Here is a 12,215-nt window from a genome sequence, read left to right on the forward strand (position 1 = left end):
ATTTCTATAACAGCAGCTTTGAGCAGGCTAGTAATGCTTAGAAGGTCTAGCCTGAGTCACCATGTTATAACCAAACACAGCGCAAGGTTACACATGAATGAGTAGCTCTTGTGGTTGTATATTGCAGACGGTGTATGTCTCTAGTAACTTCGTAGCCATTGGCACCAAGGTACTGCTGTTTTGTTTGAGATTTTTTTGTATGCTTATCTTTTGTCAGAGACATCTGGCAGTAAGCAACCAAATTTACCTCAATGTAGTTTAAGTTGTGAGTATTTTATTGATATAAGACTGCGATGTTGTGTTGGTTGTCTTTCTGCGTTTGTAATAAAATTGAATTTTCCATCAACTGAGGGGTTTTCATGTTATTTTTTAGTTTGGATGAGAGAGGCTGCAAAGCCTTCATGCTGCTTTTTTTGTGTGCTGAACTTTATTGAGGAATAACTACTCCATCTTTATCAAAACTCAGGTAAACCTTTTATCAAAGGTCTCCCAAAAACAACCATTACAGCAAGTGGCGAACTGGCAATGTTGACTTGTGAGGTTATCGAAGAAACTAAAGCTTCTGTTACCTGGTCTAAAGATGGACTTACCAGTATGCCTTGCGCTCAGCTCGAGAACAATGGCACAATACTTATCATAAAAGATGTCATTCCTAATGAAAGTGGTGTTTATGAATGTAAAGCAACGAACAAGTTTGGAGAGAGCCGTACAGCTACGACAGTCATTGTCGCTGGCTGGTAGACACTTTGTTACATTTCCAGTGAACATTGGGTAACAATAACACTTTCATTTCCTTTGTGTGAAATAAATTTGTTGAGGATTAAGTGTATTTTTTTGTTTGGAGTTAGAGAATTAAAGAAAATAGAAAACCAAGTATATTTTTTCCAAGGGATACGATAGTTTCCATGGCAACTAGTCTCAACCTACTAAAAGTACAGAATGACATCCTTTGTGCAGGAGACAACCAAAACTGCGTTGTGCTCTTGCTTCTTGATGTCTATAGCGTTTGACACGGTTGATCACAAGTCACTTTTAACTAGGCTCTCCAGACGTTTCTGAATAAAAGGAAAATGTTGAATTGGTTGGATTCCTAACTCCATGATCGCAAAAAGTTCGTTGTTATTGACGGAGTCAAGTCCAACACCAAAGACTTGTAATGTGGAGTGCCCCAGGGATACGTGCTTGGCCCAATACTGTATGCACTATATACCTCAACCCACCTGGCGACATCATCAAGCGTCTTGGGCTGGGATATCACTTATACGCAGACGACACAGCTTTATTTTGCTTTCAAACCCATACCTGGTGAACAACAAGCCCCCATAGTATGCAATGAGGCATGTCTTAGCGAGATCGATTCATGGATGGTACAAAATAAGTTTAAACTACATCGAAACAAGGCAATTTCCTGTAGTGAATGCACAACACCGTCCTCCACCAATGATTGAGTACATCAAAGTAAACACGGATCGAGTCGAGCACTCTTTTTCTGCACGAAATACTGCTGCTATCTTTGATCAGAACATCTCCCTGGAGAAGCACATCGCACACATATGCAAATCATCGTTTTATCATTTACGTAATATAGCGAAAATAAGAAACTGTCTGTCGAAATAAGACTCTGAAATTTTGATCCATGCTTTTATCTCCAGCAAGCTCGACAGCTGCAACTCTCTACTACATATATGGAATTCCACAATTCCTACTGGATCAACTTCTTTTCTATTCAACAAAGCATTTAATCGGGGACATTAAATATACATTTATGCATAGAATAGGATCCTTATCACTATTTATTACACCTTTATCTATCCATTAGAATATTTTGATTTCATAAAATTTAATTACAATTCACATATAGTAGATATAGTAAGATCCTTCTAATTATTCATTATACTTTTATCTGTTCATTAGAATTTTTCGATTTCACAAGATCTATCTAGAATTCACATACAGTAGATTTACGTACATCATCATGATAATTTTTTTTCAGCAATAGATATGGACCTTGCCAGAGATTCACATGTCTTTAATAGTGCATAGTTAGATATTCTTAAATCATGTATTAATATATTTGTTTATCATTATTAGGTTAGATCTACTTTTCTATTTCTCTTTTTTATTGTAAAGCGCCATTGGGCTTAATGGAAATGGCGCTTTATAATTTTGTTATTATGATGCAGTGAAAACGTCTGTATGCCATATACAATAAAAGGAACATGAGGCGCCGCAGCTTAGCCCATGAGACAATCAGTGAGTAAAATAGAAGCAAAATCTAACATTATAACTAAAAACTAACATCATCATTATAAAACCTTTTAAAACCGATAATATGTATATATATATTACATTGTCCTTCTTTCCAGAGTTCGCCCACGAGTTAAATTACCACTTTAAAAGCGCACGCAATATTTAGAGTTCCTGAGAGACACGCTTTCTGCATCTTCTTGTTATTATTATGACTATTATTATCATTATGATTATTATGATTATTATAATTTTTATTATTACCTAACTCCAGCCACTAATCGACAAGTCATTGACGAATTTAGTGTGTACTGAGTACTAACCAAATATTAGAAGTTTTTAATTAAAGGTGGAAAACAAAAACGATACCAGTAACAACTATACAAACCACCACTCAGTACGCAAACCAAAAGTACATCATTTTAGTGTCCTCACATATTTGTTTCAACGCTGCTCCGTTGGCATGAGCATACTTTTTTCTAAGGTTTTTTGATATCATTACGTGTTCTGTTTTTTTTTTTTTTTTTTTTTTTCACACAGTGCCACCAAGAATTATCGAAGAATTGTCCCCTTTCACGGTGATACGTGAAAAGCAAAGTCCATGTTTTTCTCTTGTGTCAAGCAACAAGTTATGTTCCGTTTAACTACACCTGGACGAAAGATGGCCAAGTTCCAACTGGTGATATCATCAAATTGATGAATAACAACCTCATTGTCACGCCATAGGTTGGAGAAGATTATGGGGAGTATGTTTGTCACGTTACAAACGTCTTTGGCTCAACATTATATGAAATCACCCTACTCGATAGTGAAGGTAGATATTTTTTGTCACATTTGGAACGTGATCGAAATTTTTGTTAAACAAGTTTTAGGAGCTTAGAACTTTCAAGTCCGGTTTGGAGTTTCTAGGCTTCTAATTACAGCTCTTCAGATAGTTTTTTAAATGTATCAAAAGCAACATAATATAGTGGTTTCATACACTGAAGTTGTGCAGTGTAAAGTTACATTTTCTTTCTTCAGTTAGAAAATTGTTTTAGTGCACGATGCAGGTCGATCATTCCGTTTATTAAAATTGGCCTGTCAGGTTGTAACTAAATCAGTACAGAGTTAAATGCATCAATGTTGAGAGGCTTCATGGCTAAAATATCTGTTTCCCCTATTAGTTGCTTCGAGATTTGTGGAGGTCATACAAGTGACTTGATAACGAGATTTCGAGTTAATAGGCGTTCGAAATTTCCGACATAAAATGACGTACGACCAAGAGACGACACAACAGAAACTTTGAAATTGTATTCATGTCTCGTGGATAAAAAAGTGTCATATTTCTTAGGGTGAATCTACTCAAACCAAAACATCAACGCATTGAAACAAAGTAACGAAGCAGTATTCAGTGTTTGACATACAGCTGGTTCGAAAGTTGTTTGTTATCTTTTACCAGATACACAAAGCATCTTCCTTGCCAGTGTCATCCCATTGTCTTTTACTGTGTTCGTGTTGCTCCTTATAATTTGTGGGCTGATATGGCAGAGGAGACGAGCTGTTCTTAATAAAAGAATACAGAGTAAAGAAGAAATTGACTTTGACGGCGTCAAATCTTCACCTGATCAACAGTCAAGTAACGAACAAGGTTCAGACCCAAACACATATATGGAACTCAAACCCAGGCCTTCGAACCAGGAGTCTTGTGTTCCTTCTGAGTATCAGTCGTTACGGGAAATACCTGAGAACCCCGGATATTACAATTCTGTGTTTCAGAAGGAAAATGGCGGGAAACAAAATGAAGAAGTGTATGAGGAAATATGATAATCCAAAACTTATTTTGTATCAAGGCTGATAGTTTCTAAAGAAACTGTTTGGGGCTGCGTCAGTGGGGGTAACGAAATAATTTGGATATATCAACAAAGTTGAAATGGTAAATTGGCCACCGTAACGATTACAAAAGCTCGAAACGTCAGTTTTTGTAATGGTTACGGTGGCCAATTTACCATTTCAACTTTGTTGATACATCCAAATTATTTTATTTTGTATCAGTTTTGTTCAGATTATCCATCCTGTTTTATGCAATAAGCTTAATTATATACTCATTCTGTCCATGTAATCTGTTGAAGAGGAGACGCATAGATGACGTCACATCTTGCTTCTTTGTCATCTAAAGCAATTGGATTCCCTGTTGCCGTGTGTCTGTTTTGTAATAAGTCACAGAAGACGTCAAAATGTGGTAAGAACGTCAGTGCCGCACTCACTTTTGTCCTGACTGCATTTTGACATCATCGTTGATCAAAAACGGAACAGACGCACGGCAACCTCCAAACAGTGCTTCGGTTCGTGACACACTTCTTGTTCTAGTCTTGCTAAAAGAAGCGATGAGTAATTTGGCAATGAAATGAATTCGTTTTCAGTTAACTGTTTTCCTTTTTCATTCAAAATTAATTTCTTAAACCTTATAATTTACTTGTATCTATGTAATTTGTCTTTTGCTTTTGATGTGTTAAAAATTGTACAGCTCGATTTTAACCTTTAGTTATAACCCCCGGATGAGGGTTAAACTAAATTTATAGCTATTGGTGAGGTTCCCAAACTAAACGAAACCACTAAAAGACAATCACACATAACTTCATCAACTTGGCTTGACGAACCCGTCTTTATCAAATGTGAGTTAATCTATATATACCGTTAGAGTTAGTTACAGTATGAAAATATGAATTCGAGTAGGACTTATGCGTGATGACGTCAAAACAATTTATCGCAGCGTCAAACCGAGGCTTTGTGGCGATCGCTTCGCGTGTTTTGTTGGTGTTTAGAGAAAGAATCAGTTCCCCTCGTCTGTTTTTTTCACTTTTTGTTCGAAAAGCCTCAATGGTGTATTGCTTAGGGTTGTACAAACTCTTCAGACATGAGAATCAAAAAGTCCTGGCGTTGCTTACCGCAGGAGAACAAAGAACTGCTTTCGAAATGGCTATGTGGCGACCACTTTGAAGCCGATTTTTCTCGTAAAATCCCGGGTTCCTTGCTTGTCAACTTGAAACCAGGGTCTATTCCCACAAAGGTTTGCTTTGTGCTAGAAAAAAACACCGAGGAAACCTCCATCAGAGCGAAAATCGGTCGAACGAAAGCAGCCGAGCTCGTACGTAAGCACAGCCTCGGACGATCTGCGAGAAACATGTGATGGCTTTGAAGGTGACAACATTGGTGGTGATGGTTACGCGGGAATATCAGAGAAAAATATGTCGCATCGGAGATGGCTGTAGGAAATTCGCCTAAAATCACTCTTTCTGAGGATGACATCGACGGAGCTTCCTTAATAGTGAACACCCCTAGTCAACTGACTATTCCTGCGTTAGAGATGGCCTTCCTGCAGGAAAGGAGCGAAATTGAGCGGAACGAAGCGATCCTTGGTCGAAAGGTAAATACATGTGAATAGCTTATTTCCCCGGCATACCGGTATTTTACGTTGGATGATCAAACTAAAAGAAATCAACTGTCTCTTTCAGAGTTCAAATTTATATAAATAGTGCTCTCTAAAAGGACCTTATTAATCCAGACAATGCTGTCACTTTCAAAACCATCACATGTTTCCGGCAAATCGTCCGACGCTGTGTTTACGTACCAAGTCGGCTGCTTTCGTTCGACCGATTTTCGCTCTGATGTAATGTAATGTAATGTAATGTAATCTTTATTTAGATACGATCAATTCATCAGCCCATAAAAATACATATCACATACACCTTTGCCATAATGGCGGAAAATCCGATGGAGGTCTGAGACTGGTTATGAATAATTTCACGAAAGCGAGGCCACCCGGGCAACACATTGCGACGCGAATACAAACTCTCACAATTCCTCAAGCTTTTTAACCGAAAATGACATTCCTGGAGCTTCCTTAGGAGATAGAAATCTCTCACAATTCAAGACTGAGGACTTGAGACTATGGTTGAAGGGCAGAGGTGACCCAGCGAAAGGTTTAAAAGACAAAAGCAGAGCTTGTGAAAAGGCTAGTTTCGAGCACAAGATGCGTACTTCGAGGTCTTTTGATTGCTTGAGAAAATTGTAAATTATGATTACTTACACTTAAATTGACCTAATTTCTTATAATTTAATACATCAAGAGCGGAAAGGATAAAAAAAAATCATTGATCCTGATCCCAATAATCTTTATTCTAAACGAAAACAACTGCGCTCGGCAAACAACACAAGTTCACACTCCGCCGCTAAACGACATGTTCCCGTCAAATTCTCTGAATCTAGTATGTGGAGCTACTCACCTCAGAAGATGCCTCTGTTTACCAGAGCGGAATAAAACAAACATAAAACACGTTCTGGGGTCTAGATAATTGCCGATTTCCATTAAAAAAGCGTTGTTAGGAAACGAAGTGTAGCAGGACACAGCAGAATTGTCGGCGCGAAGTCTTTCAATAGAAAAAATTATACTTTTTAAACATTCATTCTTCTTTGAAATGCTTTCTATTTCTCTTTAGAGCTCTTCTATTCTCATTTCATACTGTTTCACAAGCGCGACAACGCTCTGATCACTCTGAATGCATGTATCCTTCGACTCGACCAAACCGGTCTGAGTTTCGACATCTTTTCTCTTTGCCTGATTTTCGACGTTCTTTTCATTAGATTCTACAGTTGTAATTTGACTCTCTAGCTGTTCATTCGATTTATCATTTACGCTGCTTTCCGAGTGTGCACACCGTGAATAAAGCCCTGGATGATTGATGAGTAGTTGCTTTACTAGTGAATCTTTGAGGTGGAGGCTTCTTTTGCGCAGCGAAGTACGCCACTGAAATACCGAAGGTACAGCATTGGTTTGAAGGCATATTTTGCCCGCAATACTTTTCTTCAAGTCTTCCATTTTAAAATGGTGCGAGCAGACCATGGTTGAGTACAAGACTTTGAAGCTTTTTCCTTCCTCTCGACGGATTGCATGAAGCCACTGCTTTCTCGCGAGTTTTTCTTTGGGAAACTTGAAGAAGAATATTAATTAACCGTTTACGTCGCAATATCCCCTAGTTGTCCATGAAGGAACACAGCAGTGCCATGGCATTGTACATTTTAACTTGAGCCTTAGCTATATTAGTAGTCGATTTTTTGAGAAATAAAGCTTTTTGGATTAATAAATTGTGCCAGAAACTTTTTGACAAGCGCTCACAAGTGCACAAATCCATGCCCGGGTGGCCTCGTCCCCATGCACTAGTTTTAGTCTTCACTCGGCCGCCGTCATTATGGCAAAGGTGTATACCCTAAGATATTAAAAATTGAAACTACATACTATAACACTGGATGGAGGTTTCCTCGGTGTCTTTTCTTGCACAAGGGAAAACTTTGTGGGAATTGACCCTGGTTTCTAGTTGACAAGCAAGGAAACCGGGATTTTCCTAAAACAGTCGGCTTCAAAGTGGTCGCCACGTAGCTTCGAGTGCTCATTAACTGGCGTGTTTGTTCGCCGAATTTTTGTAAGCCATTTCGAAAGCAGTTCTTTGTTCTCCTGCGGTAAGCGAAGCCAGGACTTTTTGATTTTCATGTCTGAATAGGTTGTACAGCCCTAGGCATTACACCATTGAGGCATTTCGAACAAAGAGTAAAAAAAAAAACAGACGAGGAAAATTGATTATTTCTCTAAACACCAACAAAACACGCGAAGCGATAACCACCAAGCCTCGGTTTGACGCTGAGAGAAATTGTTTTGACGTCATCACGCATAAGTCCTATTAACGTGTATTCTGAAACACCAGAAAAATAATAGCTCTGTCACTCATAAATTACCTTTTAAAGACTAAAAGTTATATTTTTTTAGTCGTTTATTGGACGTTGGCAGTGTTTTCAATGTATTTTAATGCACAGTAAATTATTTTCAACTGTAAAAGCAATATATTGCTTTGCTCTCTTTAAAGAAACTGAAAAAAGCTAGGTTACCGAATATTATTGCTTGGTGTTTGTAGATAAGAAAAGGGAAGATGATCGAGTATTTTGACTCAACATATTTTTTGGATTACAAATTATTTTTATATAGGAGAAAATACTGGGAAATATTGTCGCAAGGCAATAAGATCTAAATAGGTTCTAAATGTAAAGAAGCAGCAGAACAGTTGTAGATAGTAGAATAAAATGTTTTCACGAAAAGAAGTGTCTGATCGCGGTAGAGCGTCTTTTTTTTTTTTAAACCAGACAAAGGCAAACCTGCCCTTATTCGATGTACAGTTTTAGCCAGGCTTATTGCAGAGCTTCAGTTGCTTAAACTTTCACCACACATTTACTTGTCTTGCGTTGTGCCCTCAACGCAGCCTGGAACAAAATACCGTCGCGAATTCGGAAGTATTGTCATCCCATCATGTTCTTCATACCTAATTTTTGACTTTTGATTAGGTATCCCATTTTCTTAATAATGGGACTTTGCATACGCGCCTAACGCAATCGACACCACTGTAGGAAACTTGCCACGCGGAAGACTCTTTAACTTGAGCTGTTTATCGACAAAAAATTTAAATTTGTTGTGTGAATACCCTCGACGTGTCTTGTTTCAGTGTAGATTAAAGTGCGCAGAGGCTCTCATGGGCTATATACTGCGTTGTGTCATTAGCATATACACGTATACAGGGAAGAAGATCCAGCTGAGTAATTGACATCATTCACAAAGATATTAATGAGCTTAAGATCCGACGACGGCAGACATCTGGGACGGCAGACTTGGCCGAGGGGGATTAAGGAGAGGTCACCGTTGCATTGGCACGAAAAATAGCCTTAAGATAGCGCGCGCGACGGCGGCTGTACTGGCTTTCTTCATCGAAGTTTAGGAAAAGCATTGATTACCTTTAGAAAGACTCGTAAATTGTTGATCGCAAGTTTTGATGATGGTGACATTTCACAAAGATGAATTTTTACTGTTGTATGATGCCAACATTTCAAAGAATCTCGATTATCTCTACCAGAATTACGAACATTTTCACTTGGAAGGACTCGACGGAAGTGAGTGCTTGGCAGAATTTCATATAATAATAATAATAAAAGTCTTTATTCCATCATAAGATAAAACTACATATCTTATGTTACAATGAATTGGAAAAACTACAGAAATCTACATACATATTATGAATTAAAAAGTATGTCATTACAATAAAGGGAGCTTAAATATCAACCTATTTACAAAGGTGTTCATAAAGCGCTGTGTATTAATTTTCGGGCGCGCGCAGCCTTTTTTCCTAAGATTGTGTATAAATGTCTTTTGGACAGGAATGATGTCTTTCAGGGGATGGCAATCCGTTGATTTTAGTTTCTTCAAAATGTTTCGGTCTTGTTTGTTTAAAAGGTTCTTGATAAAAACTGGAAATGAGATAAAACCGCGTTTATGACATCGGTCTAAAAAATTTTGTACAACCGTAAGATCGGACTCAGATGCCCCATAGACTGAAAGTGCATAGCTAAAATTAGCCAAAACAATGGATATAAAAAGATGATCAATCTCTACCTGAGAGTAATGTCCCTTTCTCAATGTTCGTAGGACGTGTACACACTTGTTTGCTTTGACAAGCTTAGTTCTTACATGCTCATCAAATTTTCCGTCACTCTGTAAAGTTACTCCTAGTAAAACGAAGCTATTACATTGGGGAATATTATTAATTGGAGAGTAGAGTACATTATGATTTTTCTTTCTAACAACCAGCTCTTTACATTTGCAAGGGTTGCAGACCATTCTATTGTCTTTACACCATGTTAAGAACTGTCCTACTAAGTCGGCAGACGGGTCACTATTCCTAGTGATAGGCGAAAGAATAGTGGAATCATCGGCATATTTAAAAAGCACAAGGCAACCATTAAAAAAAATCTCCAAATCGTTCAAAAATATATTAAAAAGATACGGTCCGCTTACACTACCTTGTGTGGTTCCTCTATTGACAAATTTCCACTGTCCTAAAAAATTATAACTAACAACACGTTGTTGTCTTGCATAGAGGAAACTATGATACCAATTGATGATGTACGGATTTAGAGGTAGCTGTTTCAGTTTGGCAGACAAAATAGCATGGTTCACAAAATCGAAAGCCTTGCTGAAGTCCATGGTAAAAATTCGCACTGCGCTACAGTCACTACTACCTAAATACTTGTATGTCTGGTGCTGGATAGCGAGCAAGGCATTTGTGCAACTACCCGCCTGTCTATATGCAAATTGGGTGTGGCTCAGGTTGCTCTCAATGACTGACTGTGCTTGTGTACGATACACGACCTTCTCGAACAACCGGGCAATAACGGGAGTAACATTAATACCACGGTAGTCTGAGTCCTCTATAGGCATGTTCACTTTGGGGAGAGGATTAACATTTGCCCTTTTCCAGGAGTCTGGCCATTTATGAGTAGACAGCGACAGATTCCAAACGTGAGTGACGATTTGTGTGAGTAGCTCAGCACAGTCTTTCCAGATCCAGTACGGGAGGTCGTCTGGTCCCGTTGCCGTTTTCTTTACATGATCTAAGGTATTCCAGACACACCGCTCAGATATTTTCGGGGGCTTTACACTGTCCGGGATATCCATATCACTAGGTCTAACGTAAGTGTCATCATAGCACAGGTTAGCGAAGTAGTCGTTCAGACGAACTACCGAAAAAGCGACATAGCTATTCTCACAAACGTAATGCGGCTGCCTGATTCGTATATTTCTGAACAAGGGACTGTATGCGATGGAATTGAAGGCCTTTGTCTTTTGTTCAGAAGATTAGTACCCTTGTACGTAGAGTGACCTTTTTAAACACGGGAAAAATTTGAAACACAAAACAGACATGTATGCAAAGCAGCATAATGCAGGTATAATCTTATCATGATGATAAATGTTAAACCAATTTCCCGCAGCAAACTTTTCATAATCAAGGGCGTTTTCTATGGCTGAGAACACATTACCGAAACTGTTCATTATAAAAATTTTCTCAGATGAGCCTTGTTGTCAAACTCGACAAAAGGCAAATGGAATAACGTCATGGCAATCAATTTCTCCCCGATTAAGTCTACGAATTTTTCATTGAAATAAAGAGAAGTAGTGAGATTGTAAAACTTATTGGGTTGCTTTCTTTGTAAACATCGAGCCAGTACTAGCGACGAACAGTGTTTTGAGAAAGACAATCGAATAAAGTTAAAGTTTCCTCGAACAAATCGTTTATTGTTTGCTCAGCTATTTCACAGACATCCTCTCATAACAATAAACTGTTAAAATGGTCAACAATTTTCGCTCAAAGTAAGTTAAAATGACGTTATTTTGCTGAAGTTTACTCACGTTTTAGTCGCGACGGCAAAATGGCTCTCCCGCTACGGCGGGAAACTTCACAACGAGGGCATCCGGAAGTAATTCAGGCAGTAACTTCACTTCCGCTTGCCGTCTAAGAAGTCTGCCGTCGTCGGATCTCAAGCTCATTATTAAAAAAAAGCGCACCTAGAAGGCTCCTTTGCGGCACTCCATAGAGAAGAGGCAGCGGCCAGCGGCCAGTCTGACACCTTCCCGTTACATTTTGCTCGTTCAGAGCGGCCTGATAGATATGACTGAGTAAGCTTTAGGGCAGAGTTGTGAACGCCGTAAGTATTCAGTTTTGCTAATAATAATTTATGACAAATCGAGTCAAACACTTTGGATGGGTCAATAGCGACCACCGCCACATCCTTTTTGTTGTCAAGAGCCTAGCGCCAATCATCAGTTAGCTTTAATAAAACGGAACAGCAAGAATACCCACGCAGGAACCCTGACGTATTGTCCGAAAAGACTGGTGTGAATACGTTGTATTAATTGATCACATTTTAGTTTCTCAAACACCTTGGGTTTACTGACAAGACACTAATGGGGCAATAATTCCTCATAGATGTTTCGTCGTCTTTCTCATAAACAAGGGTGACGTTACAAAGTTTCCATTGACATGGCCACTCGCCTACTTCAATAAAATGATTAAAAAGTTTAGCCATAGGTCCGGCTATGACTGGAGCGGCAATTTCAA

The 12,215-nt window shown here is 38.6% G+C and overlaps 3 protein-coding genes across 3 annotated transcripts in view; 1 reads left to right on the plus strand and 2 right to left on the minus strand.

The window, feature by feature from the left end:
• LOC148719824 (uncharacterized) overlaps positions 1-69 on the minus strand; it is a 5,577-nt gene extending 5,508 nt beyond the window's left edge. Inside the window, exon 1 of the mRNA XM_088737491.1 lies at positions 1-69. This exon is cut by the window's left edge and continues 903 nt beyond it. The gene's annotated coding sequence lies outside the window, so the exon portion shown is untranslated.
• The window catches only part of LOC148719823 (discoidin domain-containing receptor 2-like), a 25,067-nt gene extending 20,999 nt beyond the window's left edge, over positions 1-4,068 (plus strand). Inside the window, exon 4 of the mRNA XM_088737477.1 lies at positions 3,686-4,068. Coding sequence (XP_088593603.1) covers positions 3,686-4,050 — 365 coding nt within the window. The 3' untranslated portion in view covers positions 4,051-4,068. The remainder of the gene's footprint in view (positions 1-3,685) is intronic.
• Positions 1-12,215, minus strand: part of LOC111347091 (uncharacterized) — a 325,446-nt gene that overhangs the window by 36,507 nt on the left and 276,724 nt on the right. The window lies entirely within an intron of this gene.

Source organism: Stylophora pistillata, chromosome 11 (genome assembly GCF_964205215.1).
Source record: "Stylophora pistillata chromosome 11, jaStyPist1.2, whole genome shotgun sequence".
Classification (NCBI taxonomy): domain Eukaryota; kingdom Metazoa; phylum Cnidaria; class Anthozoa; order Scleractinia; family Pocilloporidae; genus Stylophora; species Stylophora pistillata.